General features: G+C 54.7%; 1 protein-coding gene across 2 annotated transcripts; it reads left to right on the forward strand.

Annotated features, from left to right (window-relative positions):
- Positions 1–1185: 1185 nt before the first annotated feature.
- SLC4A3 (solute carrier family 4 member 3) lies at positions 1186–14155 on the forward strand. Of its 2 annotated transcripts, XM_061205262.1 has the most exons (22): positions 1186–1259; positions 1590–1755; positions 2365–2642; positions 2782–2897; positions 3307–3506; positions 5129–5277; positions 5428–5608; positions 6088–6223; positions 6505–6688; positions 7117–7216; positions 7664–7848; positions 8524–8749; positions 8958–9176; positions 9485–9633; positions 9810–10004; positions 10454–10672; positions 11026–11115; positions 11641–11807; positions 12274–12527; positions 12850–13019; positions 13171–13344; positions 13991–14155. In XM_061205262.1, the coding sequence occupies exons 1-22, from the start codon at positions 1209–1211 to the stop codon at positions 14066–14068; spliced, it is 3687 nt and encodes a 1228-aa protein (XP_061061245.1). In that variant the 5' UTR covers positions 1186–1208; the 3' UTR covers positions 14069–14155. The 2 variants fall into 2 exon arrangements, with proteins under 2 accessions (XP_061061245.1, XP_061061242.1); XM_061205259.1 differs by lacking the exons at positions 1186–1259; positions 1590–1755; positions 2365–2642 and having other exon boundaries at positions 2825–3147.
- The last annotated feature ends 12604 nt before the right edge of the window (positions 14156–26759 follow it).

Below are 26759 nucleotides of genomic sequence, written 5' to 3' on the forward strand. Positions count from 1 at the left end.
TGGTTTCTCTCTCCTGGGCCTGGCCCCTCTCCTGACCATCAGCTCCACCCTGGGTTCTCCCCCAACATCCTCCTAAGTTCTCCTCAGGATTCAGGGACGTGGCTCCACCAGCTATTAATGAGGGGTTGTTAGGGACATGCGCTAGGTGCTCAGTTTCAGCGAGACCCCCAGAGGGTCAAATTGGGATCCAGTCGTTCCTTCCAAAGACCTTTGCCCTTGGAAAAGGAGATGCGATCTCAGGGGGTGGAGGAGGGAGAGAGAGGGTGTAGAAACTGAGCCGCAGAATCTTAGAGCTGGATGGAACTTCGGAACACCCCGATTCCAGGCCCCTCTGGCTACGCTGGGGAAACCGAGGCCCAGGGAGGTAACTGCCAAGGTCAAATGTTGGGCGGTGCCTGGTGGCAGAAGCCAGGCATCTGAGGCTATACCGGGACCGAAGGGACAGGTGGTGGGTGCTCCCGTAGGCCTGAGAGCTCAGTTCCCAAGGTTGGAGGGGCTGGCGTCTGCGGAGGGGTTGCCTCCATGGCTCTTGCGGGGAGGGGAGGCTAAAAGCAAGGTGGTGCGTGCATCTGGGGATTGTGGGAGTGGAGGGCGGCGCACCCGCCCTCGGCAACGCGTGGGGAGCCGGAGAAGGGGTTGGGGGGCAGGTGGGGTCCTGCGGTGGTCCGCGCGTGGGGGCCGGGCCGGCCGGGGCGGGGTGAGTCACCGCCCGCCCGCTCCCATTGTGCGGCCCGGCGGCGGCGGCGGCTGCGGAGCTGCGGAGCCGAGCGAGAGGAGGTGGAGCCGCGGGCTGCGGGCTCCGGCGCCTGCGTCCGCCCAGCCCGCCAGGCTCGCTGCCTCCGCGGGCGCCCCCAGGCCGTCCGGCCCTGCGCAGCGACAGGCCCCGGAGCGAGCGCGGGAAGGAGATGGGGCGCGGCGGTCGGCCCGAGCCCCGCACGCTCCGGAGCCCCGAGGTACCGCAGGGGAGCGGCGGGCCGGGCCCCGGGGCATCCCGGGCGCGGCGGGGCCTCGATGGTCGCTCGGGCGGGCGGGGGATCCAGCTCCGGGGAGGGGGAGGGGGAGGGGGAAGGGGGGGCGGCCGCGCGAGGCTCCTGACCCCGCCCTCCTCCCCCAGGGCTCCCCATTAGGTCCGCGCAGCGCCCCCTTCTTCTCACCCGGGTCACGGGTCCCTCAGTGAGTCAGAGACCCCCCAAGCCGCCTCTCCGGACATGGCCAATGGAGTGATTCCGCCGCCCGGGGGCGCCTCCCCCCTACCCCAGGTGACTGACGCTCGCGGGGGTGGGAGAAGAGGAGGGGGAGGGACCTCAAGGAGGAGAGGGGGGTCTTCTGTTCGACCCTGGGACCCCCAGATCCAGGGATAGAGCTGGGCGGGAGATATGGAGAAAGAGGGGGACTTTTGGTGTTTCTCGGATCTGTTGCCCCCTCTCCTCCCAAGCCCTGGAAGCCTGGGAGGTTGACCCCAGCCTGGGCCACAGGGAGTAGAAGACGAGTCTGCTGGTCTCCCCCATCTGCACCTAGGGCTTGGAGTTGGGGTGGGTGTGTGGCGTTCATGGGTCAGGGTTCCTTAGAAGAGGCTGTTGGGTTTGCAGGTCCGGGTGCCCTTGGAGGAGCCCCCTCTGAGTCCAGACATGGAGGAGGAGGATGATGACTTGGGCAAGACCTTGGCTGTGAGCAGGTTTGGGGACCTCATCAGCAAGCCCCCGGCCTGGGACCCCGAGAAGCCCAGCCGCAGCTACAGCGAGCGGGACTTTGAGTGTGGGTAGCCTGGGGACCCCTAGTGTGGCCGCCCTCACCGCCATCACCTTCATTGCCACCATCACCGTGCTCACCACTGGCTTGGTCACCCGGTGTCATCTTATGCTGGATGCTGTGCTGGATGCTGTGCTGGGCCACCATGCCATGTTAAGTCATCCTGCCTCACTTACCCATCACCTGTCTGCCTGCTAGGGGAGCTGAGCCCCAGACACAGGGGAGATGTAGGGAGATAGGCCTGAGGCCTCCCTTGGTGACCTTTATCTTCCTCAAGGCTCTGTCATACCTCTGGTCCTGCTCTCATCTCTCTGCCACCTCTCCTCCCCTCCTTAGCTCTGCTGACTCTACCTTTCCCTTCCTTGCTGTGTCCTGTCCTCTCATCCCCGCATCCTCCCTGTCACAACCTCCCCTCTCCATCACTCCATCCCCCGACTCTACCAGGCCTTCCCAATGACAGGCTATGGATACAGGTGTTGGGGGGAGCCTGACTCTGGAGGAAGGACTAGGGTGCCCTTGTTTGAGACCTTGAGCTAGAATAAGGTGTGCGTCCCTAGGGTGGTGAGGGGCCCCCTTCTGCTGTGGGGACCCCAACCAGCTCTCCTGCACCCTCAGTTCACCGGCACACATCCCACCACACCCACCACCCGCTCTCGGTGCGCCTGCCTCCACCCCACAAGCTGCGGCGACTGCCCCCCACCTCTGCCCGGCAAACCAGGAGGAAGAGGAAGAAGGAGAGAACCTCTGCTCCCCCCTCTGAGGGGACCCCTCCCATCCAGGAGGAGGGGGGAGCCGGAGTGGATGAGGAGGAGGAAGAGGAGGAGGAAGAGGAAGGGGAGTCTGAGGCAGAACCTGTAGAACCTCCACCCGCAGGGTCCCCACCGAAAGCAAAGGTAAGATCTGTCCCCAGGGAGGGCTGGCTGCTCAGGGAGAGGAGGGGAGGCCCGGCGGGGTGGGGGGGAGGCGGGGCTGAGTGGGGGGATTGGGCCTGAGTCAGGGCAGGGACCCAGGGCACACGGGGTTTATCCACAGTTCTCCATTGGAAGTGACGAGGATGACAGTCCCGGCCTCTCGGGGAGGGCCGCCTTCACCAAGCCTCTGCCCCCGGTGGGCCCGCGCTCCGACAAGAGCCCCCAGCACTCGGTCAGGTACTGGCCTCCAGCCCAGCCCAGAGCAGGTCCCAGGCTCCTTCCTGACCCCAGTGAAGAAGCTAGGAGGAAAGGAGACGGGGCGGAGGAGCTGGGGAGGGCGTGCCCCTTCTCTGCATGATTGACAAGGAGGAGAGAACCAGAGGGCCGGCAGGGAGAGTCCTCCAGGAGAGAGAGAGTGTCCGGGTGAAGAGGAGGATGGGGACAAAGAGGAACTGGGGACCAGTGCAATGGGGGCAGGAAGGTGGAGGTAAGCTTTTTGCTCTGCCCAGGAGGAGCCTGTGTTTAGTCCCCAGGGGGCCTCTCCAGGCCCTGTCCCAAGCTGGGGGAGGGCAGAGGAACCCCCTAACCCGGCCCATCTCCACCGAGGTTCCCTGCCAATTTCAAGGCTGCCATGTTGCCTCCTCAGCTCCCCTAGTCCCCGGGCCCGTGTCTCCCGAGTCGCTGGAGAGAAGAGCCGGCCACGGAGCCCGTCAGCCAGCTATGACTTGCGGGAACGGCTATGCCCAGGCAGTGCCCTGGGCAGCCCGGGTGGCCCGGAGCAGCAGGTGCCCACTGATGAGGCGGAGGCCCAGATGCTGGGCTCCGCGGACCTGGACGACATGAAGAGTGAGTGACACCCACTTCCGGGGGTGCCCAGCCTATGAGGGACCTTGGAGAGGCTCTGTGTTCTCCCCCACCCAGGGCTGAGCTCCTCTGCGGTATCCCTGTTTGCTGGAATGTGGCCAGTGATGGGGAGCTCACTACCTCACCAAGCCATGCCTCGGGTGCCAGAGCTGAGATTTCCCCTCATGATGCCTTTGCCCTTCCGTGCTGGTTGTGTCCTCTGAGTCACCCCCGGAATAAGGCAGCCCTTCTTCCACATGACGTTTGGAGACATCATTGTAACCCCCTCCCCCGAGGCTCCTCTTCTCCGGGCAAACTCTTTTTACCCGCTTCGAACCAGTGCTCTGAGTCCCAACCACTCCGCCAGGCCCTGCCTCTCCCTGTGTCAGGAGCCTCCTACTCCCATCACACCACCATCGGCCGGGCCTGGCTGTGATCTCGGCACATTCCTTCCGTCTTATCAGTGCCCTGGTTTCTGTGCCACCTGTCCTCACCCATGGGGCTCTGTGCCCAGCCAGGGGCATCACCGACCCCGCCCTCCTCCCCCTTGGAACCACAGTGTGTGTGCAGGGGTGGGGGGTGGGGGTGGGTTGGGAGGGGGGAGGGCTCTGAGCGCAGTACGTCATGGAAAGTTGCCAGGGCCTGAGGACAGGGACAGGAACAATCCGATGGCAGCAGCAGCAGCAGCGGCGGCGGCGGCGGTGGTGGGATGGGGGGGGTCAGGGGGAGGGCGTGTTTACAGACCTAGAGTGCGGGCTGGAAGCAGCAGGGAGCAGGCTTGGGGACCTGGGGAGTCGGGGTCAGGAGGCCCGGCCACTTTCAAGCTCTGGTTAGACCAGGACCACTGCTGTCCAGGCTCCTACCTTTCAGGAGAGCCGGGGCTCTAGGAGGGAGCAGGGGCTGAGGCCTTGGCCATCTGGGGAATGATGAGCCCGCTGGAGGAGGTCACAGAGCCCAATGGGGCACTGAGCCCTGGGCCCGGGGACGCTGAGGGTCAGAGCCCTCAGAGGGCTCTAGCCCCCAGCCCTCGAGACTCGCTGGCCTCAGAGGACTTAGAGATGTTTGTGCTGGACCTTGAGGACTATGACCTGTGGGAATCCATCAGGGGCCAGCTGAGCCCCATGGTGGGGGGACCGGCTTGTGAGTAACGGGGCTGCTGGCCTTCCCCCAGCTGCGGGCCTGGAAGGGGCAGATGGGAAGGAATGGAGAAAAGCTCTGCCTGAGTCCGTCTGGATGTGTACCCATGGGGGAGTACACATGGGTGCCGAGGGGCACAGGGAAGGTGCTGAGGGCGCGGGGCCTGGCGACTTAACGTGGGTCCTGGCACTGCCGAGTAAGAGGCTGTGGCCATGACCGGGGCTATGGACTGAGTTGGGCGGTCTGCCTTTTTACTGTGGCTTAGCCAGTGTCCCCGTGTGACTTTGGACTAGTCCTTTCCCCTCTCTGGGCCTCAGTCTCCTTATGTGTGAAATGGCCCAGCTGGACGATATGGTTTTGTCGGCATGGTCCCTGGGTGACTGTGGCGCTCCCCCGAGTAGAATGTCTGGGCAGAGCTGGAGGGGCTGGCAATGACCCCGAGGCCCTGAGCTGGAACCCTGGGACCGCCAAGCCCATCTTCTCCGCAGGTCACCGGCTGGAGGACAACCCTGGCATGCGCCGGCACCTGGTAAAGAAGCCGTCTCGGACGCAGGGCGGGAGGGGCAGCCCCAGTGGCCTGGCCCCCATCCTGCGCAGGAAGAAGAAGAAGCAGCAGCTGGACCGGAGGCCTCATGAGGTACCGAACCCCGAGGAAGTGAGCCTTTGGATTCTTCTCACCTCACCTCCCCCCTTCTCCCTCCCTCCCTGCCTGGCCCATCGCCGTGTCCCCAGGACAGCCGGTCCCACCTGGCGGTCCCCAGGCCTTCACCCTGGGTGCCCACCCCAGGTGTTTGTGGAGCTGAATGAGCTGATGCTGGACCGCAGCCAGGAGCCCCACTGGCGGGAGACGGCCCGCTGGATCAAGTTTGAGGAGGACGTGGAGGAAGAGACGGAGCGCTGGGGGAAGCCGCATGTGGCCTCGCTCTCCTTCCACAGCCTGCTGGAGCTCAGGAGGACCATCGCCCACGGTAGGGGCCCTGCAGGCCTGGGCCTAGAGCTGCAGGCCCTCTTCACAAACCACAGAGCTCGACCTGTGCCGGGCTGCCCAGCTCCAGGGACTGCTCCCTGGAGCCCTGGGACCAGGCGAGGTCTGGCTGCCACTTTGGGGACATGGGGTCCAGCTGCCTGCACAGCCATAAGCTCTGAGGGGTGGGGCTGTGCCCAGGTACCTGGCACTGTACCTGGGGCACAGTAGGTATCTGTCCACATGCAGTAAATCAACAGATGACCCCTTCTCTGGGCAAGGAGGGGCTGTGCCCTCACCCCTTGCTCTCTTTTTGCATCCCTCTCTGGCTGGGCTGTGGCCACATGGAGCTGTGTATGCACCTGGGCACATCAGGTGCTTGGCTCACCCAGCATGTCTGCCTGCCCTTGGGGAGCAAGCCACTGGGGGGTGGTTTTTTTCTACCTCACGGGACCGTGCTCCCTCCCCTGACTGTGCCCCCAGGAGCTGCCCTCCTGGACCTGGAGCAGACCACTCTGCCAGGCATCGCACACCTCGTGGTGGAGACCATGATTGTGTCTGACCAGATCCGGCCGGAGGACAGGGCCAGTGTCCTTCGCACCCTGCTGCTGAAACACAGGTGCCAGGGTGGGGCGCCTGGGAGGGCGCCTTCAGGTTCAGCTGCCTTCCAGGAGCACAGACTCTACTGAGTGGCTCTCGAGCCTCTGCTTGAATACCCCCAAATGATGGGGAGCTCATTCCTTCTTTATCTTTGGACAGTACCAACCGTTAGAAAGTTCCTTCTTACATTGAGGCAAAAAGGATGGAGGCCCTGACCCTCCGTTCCTCATTTCCTCATGACCTCAGTCCACCAAGGGGCTGTCTTTCTAACCTGCCTTGCCCCCTCTGCCCTCTCCCCAGCCATCCCAATGATGACAAGGACAGTGGCTTCTTTCCCCGAAATGCGTCCAGTTCCAGCGTGAACTCGGTCCTAGGGAATCATCACCCAACCCCCAGCCATGGCCCCGATGGTGCAGTGCCTACCGTGGCTGATGACCTGGGGGAGCCAGCCCCACTCTGGCCTCAAGACCCTGAGGCCAAGGAGGTCAGTCGCCTTGCTCTGACCTGGGCTGGGGGATGGGGAGGGCTTCCAGTTTCAGTGGAGGCCACGGATGGCTTCATTGAGTGGGTCAGGAAGGTTGGATGCCGGGCACCATACTAGGGATGTGGGGGACCTACATTCAGGAGGGACCCCTGCCCTGGAGAAACAGAAATTTTAAATGGGATGACGGGGCAGACCCAGGGGAGCCATTTAAACAAGGTAAGGCTGAGATGTAGGAGGGGGCTTGGAGGAGGGGTCCAGATCCTGCTGTGGGGCACTTCACCAATAGTCTCCACCCTGGCTGGGGAGGGAAAAAGCAGGGCCCAGATCCAGAGGTTGGTGGGCAGAGTCCAGGCCTGGAACAAGGGATGGGAGGGCCTGCCATGGCCTCCGGTCTGGGTCCCAGCCCTATTCCAGTTCTGCGTCCTCAGAAGCCCCTCCACATGCCTGGGGGAGATGGTCACCGGGGGAAAAGCCTGAAGCTGCTGGAGAAGATCCCTGAAGATGCTGAGGCTACTGTTGTGCTTGTGGGTAAGGAGGGCTGGGCCCTGGGGGCAGGAGCTGCAGGGCATGGATACCTCCACCATGGTCTGCTTGTCTTGACCTCTGGCCTGCAGGCTGCCTCGTCCATCCCCAGCCAGGCCCCCACCCTGCCCCTGGTCTTCCTCTCAACCCATCTTCCCTAGCCCTCTGCCTGCTTCCCATCCAGTTTTCTGCTATCTTGGATTGCTTCTAGTCCGTATAACTCCGTTGTGAGAATTAGAAAAAAGCACCCCTTCCTCAATACCCTTGATTTCCATCTGCCGGTAAATTGTAATAAATGTACAGACATATAAACAAATAGGGCTTCTTTAGATTAGGGTTTCTTTATGCAGTGCACAACCTGCTCAACTGTACATCATGGCCCCAGATATCCCCCCAGGGCCTGCCTTGACCGCTCCCCTTTGCCCAGCACCCTGTGCCTTACTGTCCCCCCAGGCTGTGTGCCTTTCTTGGAGCAGCCAGCGGCAGCCTTTGTGCGCCTGAACGAGGCTGTACTCTTGGAGTCTGTGCTTGAGGTCCCCGTGCCGGTTCGCTTTCTCTTCGTGATGCTGGGGCCCGGCCACACCAGCACTGACTATCACGAGCTTGGGCGCTCCATTGCCACCCTCATGTCTGACAAGGTGGGTCCAGCAGCCCCCAGGCTGGGCGTTCTAGGCCTGTTCCCCTGAGCCCTGCTTGTTCTCGGTCCCTCTTGCTGCCCCCAGTGGTATCCATGGGTGCAGGGGTGCTAGTGGCCCTTCGGGATGGAGGCAGCGCTCTGGAGTGGTGGAGGGGGAGGTGAGCTGAGAGGGAAAAGGGAGCCTTGGGCTGGGGCTGTGGGAGGGGACAGGGAGATGGATGCAGGAACGAAGAAGCCCAGACGCTGAAGCTTTGGATGTGACATGAGACTCGAAAGGGAAGCTGGGCTTGGACAGGAGGGTCCTCTAGCCAGGGGTGATGTTCGAAATACTTCCCAACCAACAGGATGTGGGCACTCTCCAGTGAGGATGGAGATTGGATTGGTAACGCTATGCCAGGCGTCATCCCTTCAGTTGTTGCATTGTGGAAAAGCCTGGAGGCTCCCGGGGGAAGAGCGCGGGCACTCCTGGGGGTTTGGGAGGTGTTCAGGGCTGTGGCTGCCTGCCGGCCAGCAGGGACATGAGTCAGAGTTTTGACAAGTGGACTGGACCTGTGTATGTGGCTGAACGTCCACCTTGCCTCTGGCTCTCTGATGGCCCAGCACCTCCTCCCCGAAGCCCCCCCTTCTCAGGGCCTCCCTGGGCTGTGGGCTCAGCCCCTGGCTTTCCTGCCTCCAGCTATTCCACGATGCTGCCTATCAGGCGGACGACCGGCAGGACCTTCTGAGCGCCATCAGCGAGTTCCTGGATGGCAGCATCGTGATCCCCCCGTCCGAGGTGGAGGGCCGAGACCTGCTGCGCTCCGTGGCTGCCTTCCAGCGCGAGCTGCTCAGGAAGCGGCGGGAGCGGGAGCAGACCAAAGTTGAGATGACCACCCAGGGCGGCTACGTGGCCCCTGGGAAAGGTCAGACCCTTTGGGGCCCGGAGCCCCCTGAACACATGCCCCCCCCACGGCTCCCAAGGCTCTGACCCCAGCCCCATCCCGACGCTTGAGCCCTGCACGTCAGCTTCCAATCCCTGACCCAGGTCTCTGCACTGCGTCCCAGGCTGGGAAGGACTGGGCCCAGGGCCTGCTCCAAGCACGAGGTTCCAGCAGCCCCTTGTTCCCCCAGAGCTGGCGATGGAGTTAGGGGGCTCCGAGGCGCCCCCTGATGACGACCCCCTCCTGCGCACTGGCTCGGTGTTTGGGGGGCTTGTCCGGGACGTGAAGCGCCGGTACCCGCACTACCCCAGCGACCTGCGGGACGCCCTGCACTCCCAGTGCGTGGCTGCCGTGCTCTTCATCTACTTTGCTGCCCTCAGTCCCGCCATCACCTTCGGGGGGCTGCTAGGTGAGGGGGCGGGAGGAGAGGTGAGGGGGCTCGCTGTCACCTGCAGGGTTGCTGGGTCAGGGTGTCCCAGTGGTCACTGTGGGATGACAGTGAAGTGAGAAGGGGTGGGTGCAAGGGGTGGGTAATCCGGGGTGGGGGGCTGGTGGTGAGAGGCAGGAGGGCTGAGAGTGGTGAGGGTCCCTATCTACCACTCTGGGGGGCTGCTCCATTTTTCTTGGGTCCCCAGGTTAGGGGAAACTAGACAAGAAAGAGGGGCCAGGTAGAAGGAGCCAGGCCAGGGCCGTCCCACTGACCCTTGCCCGCCCCAGGGGAGAAGACAGAAGGACTGATGGGTGTGTCTGAGCTGATCGTGTCCACGGCTGTGCTTGGTGTCCTCTTCTCTCTGCTGGGGGCCCAGCCGCTGCTCGTGGTCGGCTTCTCGGGGCCACTGCTCGTCTTCGAAGAAGCCTTCTTCAAGGTGACAGCCACCCCGCCCCTCCCCAGGGGTCACCTGCTCCACCCCTGGCCCAGGTGATGGGCCCCTGCGGTCTTTCCCCCTCCTCTCCCTTGGGGTTCACCTCCTGCCTGTCCCGTGGGGCCCTGAGGGCCAGGTCAGATGGCTGTGGGTAACCACCTCTCTCTCCCGACCTCTAGTTCTGCCGAGCCCAGGGCCTGGAGTACCTCACAGGCCGGGTGTGGGTTGGTCTCTGGCTGGTGGTCTTTGTCCTTGCCCTGGTGGCCGCAGAAGGTAGCTTCCTGGTCCGCTACATCTCACCTTTCACCCAGGAGATCTTCGCCTTCCTCATCTCGCTCATTTTCATCTATGAGACCTTCCACAAGCTCTACAAGGTGGAGGCCCTGAGAGGCCTTGGGGGGGGTGGGTATAGATGGGGGCTGGGCAGCACCCTGGGAAGGAGAGCCTGGGGTGAGGGTGCGGAGCACTGCGGGTGGAGGGACGAGGGGGAAGGCTCTGTAGGGTGTGGGCATGGGGGTTGAGGACGCCCTAGGGCTAGGTCTGAGCTGAAGGGCAGGGAGTCAAACCCAGAGGTTTGAAGTCCAGGATTCACCTGAACAGGTATGGGACGGAAAGGGGACGTTGTCAGGGCTACGGGTCTGGGGGCCTTGGGTCACTGTATGTAGAGGAAGGGCGTCTGTGTGTGAGATGGAGCTGGATGTCCTGTGTTATGTTGCCCGGTCAGGTGTGGGAGGGGCCAGCCCTCTCCCTCACAGGTGTACTGATGCTATGAAATCAGGCACCTGCCCAGGTGAGCACTAGGGCAACCTTGTAACCCACACAGGTGTTCACGGAGCACCCGCTGCTGCCGTTCTACCCCCCTGAGGGAGCCCTGGCAGCTGAGCCGGACCTGAATGGGACTGCCCTGCCCCCCACCGAGGGGCCGCCGGGCCCCAGGAACCAACCCAACACGGCTCTGCTATCCCTCATCCTCATGCTCGGGACCTTCCTCATTGCCTTCTTCCTGCGCAAGTTCAGAAACAGCCGCTTCCTGGGTGGCAAGGTGCGTGGCCGGCGGGAGTGGGGCCTGTGGACCCCCTGTGGGTGTCCCTCAGTTCCTGCTGTCACTGCCAGGCTCCGCTCTAGAGAGGGGCTGCCCCCTTCTCCCGGTCATGGGAGACCTCAACCAAGTCTGTGCAGCCTCTGCCCCTGTCTGAAGCCTCAGAGAAGTGTAATCAGGAGAGGAATGCCCTCCTGGGCTGGGCTGGCACCTGTGGGGTTTAAAGGGACAGGTCAGGGGACTTCTGGCTCCTGCTCAGGCCCAAGAAGGGTCCGGGTAAAAAACCCCCATGTTAGTCTCCTGACCCTCCCCTCCATCCACCTTTTGTTCCCTTCCCCTCATTGGCTCCTCTCAAGGCTCGCCGTATCATCGGGGACTTCGGCATCCCCATCTCCATTCTGGTGATGGTCCTGGTGGATTACTCCATTACAGACACCTACACACAGGTGAGTGAGTCCCGACCCCCTCTGGCAGCTGGTTCTCACCCCAGGGCCTTGAGAGGCAGGCCATAACATGTCCCCATTGCCCCAGCAGCCAGTCAGGGCTGGAACCCAGCTTTCCTAGTGGAATGGCTACGTGCTGGGGCTGCACAGGGGTGGGTAGGCTGGGGGTTTCAGAAGCAGCTGTGTGGTCCAGCTGAGGAGGCCGGCCAGGGGGTCTGGGGCTGTGTGTGACCCTTAGTCAGGACTCCTGGAGGAGCAGGTGTGGGACTGGGGGCAGAATGACAGGTGCCCCCGCAGCAGGTCTCCTGGCAGCTCCGGGGCTCAGGGAGAAGGTATATCATTTCCTCATTCGCTGCCAGACCCCTTGGAGGAACAGTGACTTTGGAGGATACAAAACTAGTTTTCCCCAAACCTGTTCACACCCACATTCCCCGGAGCCCTGGTACTGGGGACACAGAGCTGGGTGGGAGCAGCTGCTACGTGGAGTTGCTAGCGGCCCTGAACCCGGTCTTCCTTCTGGTCATGCAGAAGCTGACGGTGCCCACGGGGCTCTCAGTGACCTCCCCCGATAAGCGCACTTGGTTCATCCCGCCCCTGGGTAGCGCCCGTCCTTTCCCGCCCTGGATGATGGTGGCAGCCGCCGTGCCCGCCCTCCTGGTCCTCATCCTGATCTTCATGGAGACACAGATCACTGCGTGAGAGGGCTGGGGGGAGGAGCGGGGAGCCGTGGGATTGGCGGCCGGAGGATGTCCGTGGGCCTGGGGCATGGTTTCCCCGTGGTGCTTTGGCATGGTATCTGTTACCACCACCACTTGCAGGGTGGCACTTGACAGTCCTCAGAAAACCCTGGCAGCAGGTCCTCTCCGCCAGTGATGCTCACATGTATCTCATTTTGGTTAAACCACAATGACGTGGTGAGAGCTGGCATCTGGCTTTTGTGGTGTTTTAAATATCCACAGTATGGGAATTTGGCTCAAATTTGCTTAAATATGAGAACTTCAATTTGAGAACTTGAAAGAGGAAGCCGGCAGGTCCTGGGAGAGTTCTGCTCTGCATGTCCTTCCCCCTCTACACCGTCCCTGCTGTGTGTGCCTGGCCCCATCGCTGGCCAACCCCCCCCCCCCGCCCCCACCCCCACCACTTCCCATCCTCTCCCCGCAGGCTCATTGTCAGCCAGAAGGCGCGGAGGCTGCTCAAAGGCTCCGGCTTCCACCTGGACCTGCTTCTCATCGGCTCCCTGGGTGGGCTCTGTGGCTTGTTCGGCTTGCCCTGGCTCACGGCCGCCACCGTCCGCTCGGTCACCCACGTGAATGCGCTGACCGTTATGCGCACTGCCATTGCTCCCGGCGACAAGCCCCAGATCCAGGAGGTGCGGGAGCAGCGGGTCACTGGAGTGCTCATCGCCAGCCTCGTGGGTGAGAGCGCCCACCTTGCACGGCCCTGGTCCCCACCCCACAGACTTGCGTTCTTAGACCTTCAATCCTTTCTCCATCCCAGGCTTGACCCAGATCCCTTCTGAGTTTCCAAACGCATCATGACTAGCCCCTGCTCTGACCCCCAGACCTGCTTCTTGACACTGCATGTGCCTTTTTGCTTGAGCCCTTTCTCGGTTCTCTATCCTGTTGCATCTTCTCTTGGTCACAGTGATGAGGCCCGGCTCATCCCCTCCCCACCAGGCCCATCTGTCCTCACGGGGGCTGCCTGAGGGGTCATGTGGGTGTGTGTCACCTCCTCCAGGCCTGTCCATCGTCATGGGGGCTGTGCTGCGCCGGATCCCGCTGGCTGTGCTCTTTGGGATTTTCCTGTACATGGGGGTCACATCGCTGTCTGGCATCCAGCTGTCCCAGCGTCTGTTACTCATACTCATGCCAGCAAAACACCATCCCGAACAGCCCTATGTGACCAAGGTAGGGCCAGGAGGCACAGAGGTGGGGCGACGGGGTGATTGGAGGGGGGTGGCGAGGGATCCCTGGGCTGGAGATGGACTCTGAAGGCTAAGTTGGGACTTGGGGACCCGAGTTCCTAAAGATGTGGTGAGACCTGACGCCTGTTCCCCAGGTGAAGACCTGGCGGATGCACCTGTTTACGTGCATCCAGCTGGGCTGCATCGCACTGCTCTGGGTGGTCAAGTCCACGGCGGCCTCGCTCGCCTTTCCCTTCCTGCTGCTGCTCACGGTACCTCTGAGGCGTTGCGTCCTGCCCCGGCTCTTCCAGGACAGGGAGCTACAGGCGGTAAGGGAAGGCGCTTGGGGCAGTCTTAGGGGCTCGGGCCCTGGGTGCCAGTCTCTGCTGTTGTGTGACCACAGACAAATTACCTAACGTTCTGAAATCTCATTTTCATCCGTGTGACGTGGCTACTAATAGATTCCCCCTTATAGGATCGTGGTGAGGATTAAACACAAATCCAGGTAAAGCAATGAGAACAGTGGTTTGGTGTGAAGGAAGCACAGGGCTGCTGTAGACAACTGTGCAGGTTGTGTCCTGAACAAAAGCACACAGCTGAGGGATGAGCGGGCGTGGGGTGGCGCTGAAATCCATTCTGAGCCCTGTTTTTGTCAGCTAGAGGAAGGGACATCTTTTTGAAAATCCTCTGCCCACGCATGGTGTACAAAGGTACCACAGGAGCTCAGAGCCCCAGGAAAGTACTTCTTTGTGGTAGCTGCTATCATCATTATTATTATTAGGAGGTATCGCTGGGGGGTGACCTGAAGGTTTTGGCCAGAGGGAAGTGCTTCAACCTGGGGCCACAGTCCCTGTAGACAGTGAGGCTTGGAAAGGTCTAGGGGCAGTGAGGGCTGCCGGCCCAAGGAGGAGCTGGGGAACGGGAGGCAGTAAGTCCGCTTCCCTGCCTCTCCCAACCTTCTGCCCCCTTTTGCAGCTGGACTCTGAAGATGCTGAACCAAACTTTGATGAGGACGGCCAGGATGAGTACAACGAGCTGCACATGCCCGTGTGACCCTCCACCATGGTCCCCCTTGGAGACCCCGACACCTTAGTGATTGACACCAGGCCCCAGTCAGAGCCCAGCCCCAGGGCCAGCGGGCTCCTCATGACCCAGAGACGTGCCTGGAACCACTACTGATGCCACGGCTAGAGTGGCCCCCTGACTCTGCCCTGGGCGCTGACCTCGTCTCACCCAGGCCCTTTCACAGACCAGACTGGCACAGGCTTTGAGCTCATTATAACCACACTCCCTGTCTTGTGTCTGCCTCACTTTCTTGGTTCCATCTCTGGTTTCTCGGGTCATACTTATCCATCTGGAATTGGAAGAATTCTGTTTTCAGGGTCGTCAAAATCAGGGAGAGTTTTGAGGCAAGGACAGAATTCTTGGGGGAAAGGGAGAGAATCAAGACCACAGAAGGTCAGAGCTGGATCTTATCAGCACCCCCTCGACCCCCCCCCGCGAAGTACACTTGAGGAGCTGGAGGCTCAAGGTCTGGCTCAAGGTCACATGCTGTTAATCCAGCCCCTGCTGAGAAGGGGGAGGTTGGGGGACGCTAGAGGGACGAGGTTGCTCTGCTTTAGTCACTAGGGAAATCAGAGCGTCCCAATGGCTGTGGGCCTACAGAGGGGAATGGAAAATGTTTATTTTCTTTTCCTGATCCTTGGCAGTCCAAAGAGCAGGGACAGGAGCTGCCCAGTCCCCTAGACGCCAGGGTGGTGCTGGCTTTGGGGTCCCTGGACCATTTTAGAGCCTCCAGGCTTAAAAGAGAGGCAGTTCTGGGATTCCTGAGGCCACTCCTTGCGTGCAACAGTCTTTGTTACGCCAGAAATAACCTGGGAGGCCTTGAAGAGGGTGCAAACTGGGAGCCCATTTCGTCACAGTTGCTAGGCAACCAGCTGTATGGTTGAGCGGCTGTCCCTGTGTTGCCCTCTGGTGGCCGCTCTCTCACTGCAGGCTCTGTCTGGACTGGGCCCGGGTAACACTGCCACCTGGTGGACCCGCTATGATCAAAGGTCCCATTCAAGCACATTTAGTTCCTCATTTGGAGGCAAGGGGGTGGGGCAGAGAGGTTCCATGGGCAGAGGTTCCATGGACAAAGCCCCGGGCAGCTCTGAGCGTCCAGAGCCAGGATGCCTCAACCCTACGTTACCCATTTACTCTGGAGGTGGCCCAAGTTCTTCCTTACCTTTCCCCAGTTCCCTCCCAGGTGTTCAGGCCAACAGCTAGAGCCCTGAAGTTGGTCAAGAAAGAAGGGACAGATTGCTGTGAGGCTATTTGTTTTGTTCATAAGGAAGAGAGGTGCCCCTCCAGCTGTCCTGGATTGTCGTTCAGATTTAAGTATTTCAGTCCAGTCGGCTGCTTCGGTCTCTAGCGCCGCGATAGCCTCCAACTGCATCTGGCCTCTGACTGATTCTCCTGGCCTACATGAAGGCAAGGTTCCTTTTCCCTTAGATTGGCCAAGGCCAGGTGGAATTTCAGAGGAACTTCGCCAAGGAGCAAAGTGAAGGTGAAACACAAAAAACTAGAACACAGACGTGTGCAGAGCAGATTCCAAACGCAGAGGTGGCAGGGGCCACACATGTAGATAGGCTTGGCTGAGAAGCTTTGCACGCAGGACTCTGTTCCTTTCCTGAGCCCTAAATCAGGTTGCCTGGTCCCCCCATCGGGGCCTTAGTGTGGGCGGACTTCCCTGTTGGGTCTGTGGGATGCTGAGACCCCACCCCACGGGAAAGAACCTGCTTCTTCCAGAGCCCCTGAAAGCAGTGACCTGAGCCCTGAAGACTCAGCTCTTCATTGGACACAGGTTGTGTCAGTCATCTCTGCTTGGCGAATAGCTGAGAAGTATGGGTGTTGCTTAGCTGGAAAATGAGAAACAAGAGGGCGGGGGTTTTGAAACTGAATGAGTCTTGGTCCTGGCTAGTGGGTCAGGGCGGCCTCCAGTATGACTGGGCCCTGAGGCCTCAGTTAGAACAATAGGTGAACAAATTTCAGTGAAAGATCGAGCCAGACATAACCTCGGGGTATCAACATGCCCCTTCCGCTTCCCCCAATGGGAAAGGACATGAATAAGCCCTAAGAGCTTGGAGTCTTAAAGACCACGGCCTTTAAACCACCCTCCCCCGGCCCCACCCCCCAAGGGAAGGCAACTGCAGTTTAGTGAAGTACAAGGCTGTAGTTGACCAACACACGCGCTGGGCTGGGCCTGGTTAGGGGGGATTATTTCTCACCCAGGGTGGGGGCCTGTGGAGGCTCTGAGGGCACTTAGGGGGCTGAGCAACCCAAACTTTTGCCAGGGATGGGTCCCTTGAAGGATGGCAGAGGACAGAATGACAGTGGGGGCCAGGGGAAGACAGGGGTGATGGGACAGTGGCAAACCCACCGGAAGACAAGTGGCCTGGCCTTTCAGAGATCATTTCAGAGATCATCACATTTGGGGATATTCAGAGTTTGTCCTGAAGCCTTGGTGTTTTCTCTGACTTTCTCTTCACTGACCCTTCAACCTTATCTTCCTGGGGGGCTGCAGCTTGGCTGAGGCTGCCTTCTTCCAGGTGTGGAGGGGAGCCAAAGGAGAGGAGCCGCATCCGGCCCTGGTGGCACAGCTCTGGGGGACTAAAGGAGGGTAGAGGCCGTGGTACTTTTGAGTGACAGGCGCTGCTACCGTCTGCTTTACAGTGGAAGCAGCTTGGCGAGCGGGCACATCCCAGGTGGCACAGGACCCTTCCAATAAGGAGGATAGTGGGCCCGTTGCCATCTTAGCCTTCTCCTTGTGGCTCTCTGTGTGGGGTTAGGGCCGCATCCTGGGCAGCTGCCCCAAGCTTTCAGTATCCTTGGTCTAGTTCAAGCCCACTTCAGGCCCAGAGAAGTGCTAATTCATTCTTCTGCTTTGAGCAAAGAGAGCAGCTGGCATTTCCTTGTTCTGTGCTGAAGATTCAGCTCACTCGTGGTCTGATGACCTCGTGAAAACTTCTGGCTGTCGAAGCTCACAGACCATCTGCTTGGATTGCCCCTGCCCTCTCCCTTAGGGCACAGAACCTGGCAATAATATGTCCCGTTTGGCAGCCGGTGTGACATCTCATCTTGTATCAGGTGACTCAAATAATGATCGTGCCTGTTGACACTTAGAGCTCTCAAAGGGAATTCTGAAAGTGGAAAAACGAAACAGAACTCAAGGGCACTTGCACCAAACGCTGCCCGTACAGCTGGTGCTTAAGCCGTTGCTGGAAATAACAATCAAACAGGTTCCCGGCAAGCATCGAGCCGGGGATTGAATCCAATGTGGCAGATAGGAAACTCAGAGTGAAGAGTTTGGGTTCTAGATAAATAAAAGATATAATTATCTGAGAGAGAACTTGATCAGTTGTGTGATTCACCACTTGTGCCAAGAGCAAACTTCAATATTTGTAGGGTTTATGTTTTAGAAGGAAGATTTAATATTTGAAGCCTCTGCTTCGATTATTTTTAATTTTGTTAGAAATGTTTTTCTTGAACAACGCTTTATCAAGTGCTGACTAAGCAGACAGTCGTTGGGATGTTCTCTGGGTGGTGGGTGAGTCCCATTTGGATCTGGGAGCCGAGAGGAGGAGCAGGGAGCTCCGGGGACAAGGCTGCTTGGACCATGGGAAGGGAGGGACAGAGAGCAGGTGGGGCACAGCTGGAGATGGAGCAGGGGCTGGATGCTGCTGGAATGACAGAGGGGGAGGGGAGCGCTGAGGAGCATGCAAAACAAGACTTTTTAAAAAAAATTTTATTGGAGTATGGTTGATTTACAATGTTGTGTTAGTTTCAGGTGTACAGCAAAATGAATCTGTTATACATATATCCACTCTTTTTTAGATTCTTTTCCCATATAGGTCATTACAGAGTACTGAGTAGAGTTCCCTGTGCTATGCAGTAGGTCCTTATTAGTTATCTATTTTATATATAGTAGTGTGTTTGTGTCAATCCCAATCTTCCAATTTATCCCTCCCCTTCCCTTACCCCCCAGTAACCATAAGTTTGTTTTCTACATCTGTAACTCTATTACTGTTTTGTAGATAAGTTGATTTGTAGCCTTTTTTAAGATTCCACATATAAGCAGTATCATATGATATTTGACCAGACTTTCTTTAGAGACTCTCTTGGCATGCCTGCCAAGGCACCTCTCCTGCCGCACCCCCGTGACTTGTACTTGTCTATCTCCCTTCTCGGCCGTAAGATGGGCAGAGACCCAGCCTGTGCCTTTTTTGTACCCTGAACAACAACAAAACAATGCCTGGTCACAGGGTGCTCAGGGCATACAGCTGAGCAGGTGGCAGAGGAGGAAGGGCCAAGAGGTCAAGGACACTGCCCTGCTGAGGATCCAGTGACAGCCAAGGTGACAGCAATAGAACTTTTAAAGAATTCTGAGAATGTTCCGGTTTTCATGTTTGTTAGTTTCAATTACAGCCGTCACTTTCTCTGTGTCTGTTAGTAAAAATCCCCCCAAAACCCAAAGAGGCATCGTGGGTTTCTTTCCCAGCCAGCTGGAGGGAGAGATGCTGGCGAGGCTGCATACCAGGCTGATGAGTAGACAGTGGCAGGTGGGAAAGAGGAAGCGCCATCAGAAGCCCCAGGAGCCATAGGAGACAAGATGAGACATGGACAGGAGCCTGGGAGATGGCCCTGGGGTTCCAGCTGGCAGGAAGGTTTGCGTTCTATCTTAGCTGTCCTGTTCCTGCTCCACCAGTGGTTCTTCAAAATGCTAATGATGGAGGGACGAGAGCATCATCAATCTGGCTTTTGGAGGGCCCATTGTGTACAGGGCTTTTTTGGTAAGAGTTTTCCCCAAGGATGGGACCCCTGGAGGCCACCCCTATGCCTTGTTTTCTCTCCTCCAGCCTCTGCTCATTGGGGCCCAGCCCTACCCCCTCTTCCCACTATAGCTGACAGTCATCTCTTATTGTCGCTTCTCCCTAGTGTGAAAACACAAATACATGGTATGTATATTTATTTTAGAGAGGGCAGGAACCATGCCTATTTCTATGCTGTTTACCAAGCAACTGAAAGGGCTGTACGCAGCACACTCTAATGTTTGGGCTGGTTGGCTGGGGCTGTGATCTGTGACCTCCTTCCTGGCTCTGCTGACTTTGCTGTTGTTGAAGGCATTGTGGTTGAGTGGTCACAGTGTGGGGCTGGGAGTTGGGGGTCCTGGGTTGTAACCTTAGTCCTGGAACTGGTTGGTGACTTGGTTATGTCCTCTCATCCTTCTGGGAGGTTAGGGGTTTGCTCCAGTGCTTCTGATGTGGACCTTGTTCTTCCAAGAGACCTTGGTCATTGTAGTGCCTGCTTTGGGAGGGTGGGAAGCAGGAGGCTGTAGTGCCATGGTAACTCCAGACAATCTCTGGGAGAAGGTACTAGGCTTAAGAAGTTTCTTACTTAGCCTTACCAGGTAGAAGGGAGCATAGATCTTGGAGGGAGCCTGCTCTTCCATTCCCAGGGCAATTAGGAACTCAGGGACCACAGTGGGTAAAGTAGGGTGAAGAGGTGGGGCTGAGCAATGACCTTGGAGAATGACCTTGGGAGTTATGACTGAATAATCAAACAAAGCTCTGAGAGATAACCAGAATTAAATTAGATAGAAGTTTAACATCCATAAGAATTGTGCAGCCCCAAGGGATAAGAATCATATGAAAAGAATGCAGGATTCTTTAAAGTTATATGGGAAAAAACATAGCTACCTACTTTAAGAGTCAAATAATTACAAAATCAGGTATGGGTCTTGGATGGGGGTCATGCACTGGGCTCTGGTTTGAGAGCCAGTAATCAACCACTTGTATCTAAGGGAGTGATCTCTTTGGCCACCTCCATCTTTAAGTCAGAAAATTAGAGACTGCAAATAGGGCTTGACTGGTCCACAGAGTCACCAGTGAGGATGCAGTCAGCATCCTACCCAAAATCTCATGGATTAACAACTTCAGAGAAAAGGAAATTATCTCCCTTATGCGTAGACATTTCAGTAGCCTAGGGAAAATTAAAAATTCAGCACACAACTGTTTAAGGGAATCAAAGCTGTAGTTTTAATATTTTCAAGTTCAAAGAATTTGTGCATATATTATTATCTTAGCCCATTCAAGGTGCTATAATAAAATACTGTAGACTGTGTAGCTTATAAACAACAGAAAATTATTTCTCACACTTCTAGAGGCTGGGAAGTCCAAGATCAAGGTGCTGAAGATTTGATGTCTGGTGAGGGCCCACTTCCTGGTTCATAGATAGCAGTTGTCTTCTTTTTTTTAAAAATTGAAGTATAGTTGATTTACAATATTGTATTAGTTTCAGGTGTACAACATAATGATTCAATATTTTTATAGATTACACTCCACTTAAAAGTTACTCTAAAATATTGGCTATATTCCCTGTGCTGTGCATTACATACTGATATCTTTATTTATTTATTTTTAAAATATATCACTCTCTCTTTTTTTTATTTGGCTGCGCCATGTGGCATACAAAATGCAGGATCTTATTTCCCTGACCAGGGGTCAAACCCATGCCCCCTGCAGTGGTAGCATGGAATCTTAACCACTGGACCACCAGGGAAGTCCCTCTTATTTATTTTATACTTAGTAGTTTGTACCTCTTAATCCCTTTCCTCTATCTTGCCTCTCCCCTACCCCTGGGGAGAGGTAACCACTAGTTTGTCCTCTGTTCTGTTTGTCTGTTTCTGTTTTGTTATATTCATTCATTTGTTTTATTTTTTAGATTCCACATATAAGGGAAAACATACAATATTTGTTTTTCTCTGTTTATTTCACTAAGCATAATACCCTCCAGGTCCATCCATGTTGTTGCAATTGGCCATCTGTCTTCTTGCTGTGTCCTCACATGGCAGAAGGGACAAGGGAGATCTCTGGGGTCTTCTATAAGGGCACTAATTTCGTTCATGGGGACTCCACCTTCATGACCTAATCACCTCACAAAGGCCCCACCTTCTAATATCATCACTTTGGGGGTTAGGATTTCAACATATGAATTTTGGTGGGGGACACAGACATTCAGTCAATAGCAATGATACTTTATGTTCATACAATTTTTAAAAAAAATTTTATTTATTTATTGTTGGCTGCATTGGGTCTTTGTTGCTGCGCGCGGGCTTTCTCTAGTTGCGGCGAGTGGGGGCTACTCTTCATGGCGGTGTGCAGGCTTCTCATTGTAGTGGCTTCTCTTGTTGCGGAGCATGGGCTCTAGGCACGCAGGCTTCAGTAGTTGTGGCACGCAGGCTCAGTAGTTGTGGTTCGCGGGCTCTAGAGCGCAGGCTCAGTAGTTGTGGCGCACGGGATTAGTTGCTCCACGGCATGTGGGATCTTCCCGGACCAGGGATCGAACCCATGTCCCCTGCATTGGCAGGCGGATTCTTAACCACTGCGCCACCAGGGAAGCCCCAATGTTCATACAATTTTAAAGAGAATTTGGCTATTAGAATAATAGACCACTAACATTCTTCTTTTGTGCTTTCACTTGAATAATTGATTGAGATTTGTGATTTTAAGTTGAAATCTAAGTTTACGTATAAATTGGAAATTTAAGAGAATTTAAACTTGACTGTTTTTTGTATGCTTAATTTATTAAATCTATAAGAGTCACTTTAGTACGCGGGAAGGTTTGTCAGATGAAGTACTTAAAAAAGGAATTGAATATATTACATTTATAAAAGCTGCTTAAAATGTTAAAGAGGTTTAATTAGCTAAGTGTATAAATGGGACTAAACATTAATCAAAAGCCCTCTCAAAGTGATTGTTAATATTTGCTAGACTTATAAATAGGATAATAAGCTGATGTTTTAAAGCTTAAGGAAGAGCCATATATTTCTGAATCTACACATTTAGTAAATCAAATTCTAATTTTCAAGACCTGAGTAAAGCTATAAGTGGTCTTTTTCATGCACAAAAGCCACCCTCAAGGACATAAAAAACCAGTGATCAGGTCTTCAGCAGTGTGGAAGGGGGGAGGGTGAGTGGGAAGTGCAGAAGGGAGAATAAGATTTTAGTGTCATCTGGATTGTCTTGTTCCCAAGGTCAGGCTAGTTAGTGCATTCCACCCAATGGCCACTTGCTCATCTCACAAGGAGAGACTATAATTAAGTCACTGTGTGGGCGGTCAGAATAGCCGACGGGGGCATTTGGCAGCTAAGATAGTGAGCTGCGTTGTTGTGGCTTTGGACTCCTAGCAGCCCCTCTCAGCAGCCCCTTCTAGGTTGAGTTCCACTGCTATGTTAGCTGTAAGTTACTCCCCAAATCATTTCCCCTAAGTAAGAATAAAGATGTCTGTGGTAGAGGCTGAGGTTTTTGTTTCCCAGAGGGGTTTGCAGCTGAGAGCCAGTGCAATGTGCAATCAGTCAGAATGCTTACTGGCACCCAATAGAAGTCAGACCTAGCCAATTTAAGCAGAAACAGAGCTGTTGAAAGCCACTCATAGAACCACTGGGAAAGTAGGAGAATCCAACTCAGAAGTGACATTGGCCAGAACCACAAAGACACGTCATAGAAAAAGTTTGGCGAGAATGCTGCTGTCACCACTGAGCATGAGGTGCTGCGGTTTGAGCCCCTGGTGGTGGATGCCATCCCTGGTACTGCTGTCATGGCTGCCCCTGGAATGGCCACCAGACGGATCCTTCACTATCCTGCTGCATCACTAGTGCCTGATCCACGGTCCCAGGTGGATGCATCTCCTTGGCCAAGCTGACATCATGTGTCTGTCCCCAAGCTGCAGGGAAGGCTAGGAATGAGAGCATGTGGCATTTTTAGCTTCTGTGGTGGCAGATGGTCTCTGACTCCCTCTGAAACTCATAGCAGTGTGATGTTGGAGCCAGCTTACAAGAGCCAGTTGTTAAATTTTAGGGACTGGTGAGCTGGTTGTTGAATACAGCTTTTATTAAAAAATAAATGACAGTAGGTATACTCTCCCCTACTCCTTCTGAAAAGTACAACTAACCCCCCTGGATACTATATATAAAAGAAACACAAGAAAACTGAAAGTAAAGAAGGTGGCAGACCAGGAGGGACCTTGGGAGAGGAAGAACACATCGATGAGTTCCTTGGGATTTTTTTTTTTTTTTTTTTTTGCCTCGTATTTCCAAAATTTAGAGCTGAAGTAGCTGGCAAGTCAGAAGTGTCAATGAGTTTGAAAAAAAAAAACTCCAGCAAAGTCTGCTTTTTCTAGCCAAAGGACCAGGAAAGGAACAACACAGCAAGACAGAAAACTTTCGTACAGTAACCACCAAACACCATAGAAAACTGTGGCCCCATTCCCACCCGTGCCAAGAAAGGATAAGTGGGGAACCCTGATTTCCAACCTTGAGAGACTGTGGCAAGGCACTTCAACAACGCTGCTGGGGTGGTGTCATAGAGGCCAAGTAGGGGGCCTGGATTTCCACCCCACGTAGCAGTGATGAGGCCCCTTCTCCCTCCCACCAGGGTGGTTTTAGAAGAGACCTAGTGGGGAGTTGGAACTTTCACTGTTGCCCAGCAGTAGGAGACAGAGAAGAATATGATATAATGATAAAAGAGTCAATCCACCAAGAAGACTTAACAATCCCAAATGTGTATGCACCAAACAACAGAGCAAAGAAATATGTGAAGCAAACACTGAACTGAAAGGAGAAGTAGACAAATCACAAGTCTAGATGGAGATTTCAACACTCCTCTCTCAACAACTGATAGAACAATGGGTAGAAAATCATCAAGGATGTGGAAAAACTCAACCACACCATCAACCAGTAGGATCAAATGAGCCTTATAGAACAGTAACCCAACAACATCGGAATACACATTCTTTTCAAGTGATCATGGAGCATATACCAAGATAGACCATATCCTGGGCCATAAAACAAATTGTAACACACTTAAAAGAATCAAAATCATACAGAATTTATTTTCTGACCACAGTGGAATTAAACTAGAAAATCAACAACAGGAAAATAACAGGAAAACTTCAAACTTGAAAATTAAATAACACACTTTTAAATAACCCATGTGTCGGTCAGCGTTGGGCCCAGCGGCTGGAGGCCAGACTCACCACGCACACCACTCTCTTTTGAAAGGGTAAGAAAAAGAAGAGGAAGAGAGAGAAACTACAGGAATCTACATCAGAGACATAATCTCGGGGAGAGGAACCAAGATGGTGGAGTAGAAGGACGTGCTCTCACTCCCTCTTGCGAGAACACCAGAATCACAACAAGCTGCTGGACAGTCATCGACAGGAAGACACTGGAACTCACCAAAAAAGATACCCCACATCCAAAGACAAAGGAGAAGCCACAATGAGACGGTAGGAGGGGCGCAATCAGAGTAAAATCAAATCCCATAACTGGTGGGTGGGTGACTCACAGACTGGCGAACACTTATACCACAGAAGTTCACCCATTGGAGTGAAGGTTCTGAGCCCCACGTCAGGCTTCCCAACCTGGGCGTCTGGCAATGGGAGGAGGAATTCCTAGAGAATCAGACTTTGAAGCCTAGTCAGACTTGACTGCAGGACTTCGACAGGACTGGGGGAAACAGAGACCCCACTCTTGGAGGGCACATACTAAGTAGTGTGCGCATCGGGACCCAGGGGAAGGAGCAGTGACCCCATAGGAGACTGAACCAGACCTACCTGCTAGTGTTGGAGGGTCTCCTGCAGAGGCGGGGGGTGGCTCTGTTTCACCATGGGGACAAGGACACTGGCAGCAGAAGTTCTGGGAAGTACTCCTTGGTGTGAGCCCTCCCAGAGTCTGTCATTAGCTCCACCAAAGAGCCCAGGTAGGCTCCAGTGTTGGGTTGCCTCAGGCAAAACAACCAACAGGGAGGGAACCCAGCCCCACCCATCAATAGTCAAGGTGGATTAAAGTTTTGCTGAGCTCTGACCACCACAGCAACAGTCAGCGCTACCCACCACCAGAGCCTCCCATCAAGCCTCTTAGATAGCCTCAACCACCAGAGGGCAGACAGCAGAAGCAAGAAAAACTACAATCCTGCAGCCTGTGGAACAAAAATCATATTCACAGAAAGATAGGCCAGATGAAAAGGCAGAGGGCTATATACCAGATGAAGGAACAATAAAAACCCCAGAAACACAACTAAATGAAGTGGAGATAGGCAAACTTCCAGAAAAAGAATTCAGAACAATGATAGTGAAGGTGATCCAGGACCTTGGAATAAGAATGGAGGCAAAGATCGAGAAGATGCAAGAAATGATTAACAAAGACCTAGAAGAATTAAAGAACAAACAAACAGAGATGACCAATACAATAACTGAAATGAAAACTACACTAGAAGGAATCAATAGCAGAATAACTGAGGCAGAAGAACGGATAAGTGACCTGGAAGACAGAATGGTGGAATTCACCGCTGCGGAACAGACTAAAGAAAAACGAATGAAAAGAAATGAAGACAGCCTAAGAGACCTCTGGGACAACATTAAATGCAACAACATTCGCATTATAGGGGTCCCAGAGGGAGAAGAGAGAGAGAAAGGACCAGAGAAAATATTTGAAGAGATTATAGTTGAAAACTTCCCTAACATGGGAAAGGAAATAGCCACCCGAGTCCAGGAAGCGCAGAGAGTCCCATACAGGATAAACCCAAGGAGAAACACGCCGAGACACATAGTAATCAAATTGGCAAAAATTAAAGACAAAGAAAAATTATTGAAAGCAACAAGGGAAAAACGACAAATAACATACAAGGGAACGGGAGTTCCCTGTAACCTCATAAGGTTAACAGCTGATTTCTCAGCAGAAACTCTACAAGCCAGAAGGGAGTGGCATGATGTACTTAAAGTGATGAAAGGGAAGAACCTACAACCAAGATTACTCTACCCGGCAAGGATCTCATTTAGATTTGATGGAGAAATCAAAAGCTTTACAGACAAGCAAAAGCTAAGAGAATTCAGCACCACCAAACCGGCTCTACAACAAATGCTAAAGGAACTTCTCTAAGTGGGAAACACAAGAGAAGAAAAGGACCTACAAAAACAATCCCAGAACAATTAAGAAAATGGTCATAGGAACATACATATTGATAATTACCTTAAACGTGAATGGATTAAATGCTCCAACCAAAAGACACAGGCTTGCTGAATGGATACAAAAACAAGACCCATATATATGCTGTCTACAAGAGACCCACTTTAGACCTAGGGACACATACAGACTGAAAGTGAGGGGATGGAAAAAGATATTCCATGCAAATGGAAATCAAAAGAAAGCTGGAGTAGCTATACTCATATCAGATAAAATAGACTTTAAAATAAAGAATGTTACAAGAGACAAGGAAGGACACTACATAATGATCAAGGGAATCAATCCTAGAAGAAGATATAACAATTATAAATATATATGCACCCAACATAGGAGCACCTCAACACATAAGGCAACTGCTAACAGCTATAAAAGAGGAAATCGACAGTAACACAATAATAGTGGGGGACTTTAACACCTCATTTACACCAATGGACAGATCATCCAAAATGAAAACAAATAAGGAAACAGAAGCTTTAAATGACACAATAGACCAGATAGATTTAGTTGATATTTATAGGACATTCCATCCAAAAACAGCAGATTACACTTTCTTCTCAAGTGTGCACGGAACATTCTCCAGGATAGATCACATCTTGGATCACAAATCAAGCCTCAGTAAATTTAAGAAATTTGAAATCATATCAAGCATCTTTTCTGACCACAACGCTATGAGATTAGAAATGA

This window comes from Eubalaena glacialis, chromosome 1 (assembly GCF_028564815.1).
Source record: "Eubalaena glacialis isolate mEubGla1 chromosome 1, mEubGla1.1.hap2.+ XY, whole genome shotgun sequence".
Lineage (NCBI taxonomy): Eukaryota > Metazoa > Chordata > Mammalia > Artiodactyla > Balaenidae > Eubalaena > Eubalaena glacialis.

Bases quoted from the DNA above. Each gene is read 5' to 3' on its own strand.
- SLC4A3 (XM_061205262.1), top strand. From the start codon at position 1,209: ATGGCCAATGGAGTGATTCCGCCGCCCGGGGGCGCCTCCCCCCTACCC. The intron at 1,756-2,364 runs GTGGGTAGCCTG...CTGCACCCTCAG, and splicing joins CAGCGAGCGGGACTTTGAGT to TTCACCGGCACACATCCCAC. The intron at 10,673-11,025 runs GTGCGTGGCCGG...GCTCCTCTCAAG, and splicing joins GCCGCTTCCTGGGTGGCAAG to GCTCGCCGTATCATCGGGGA.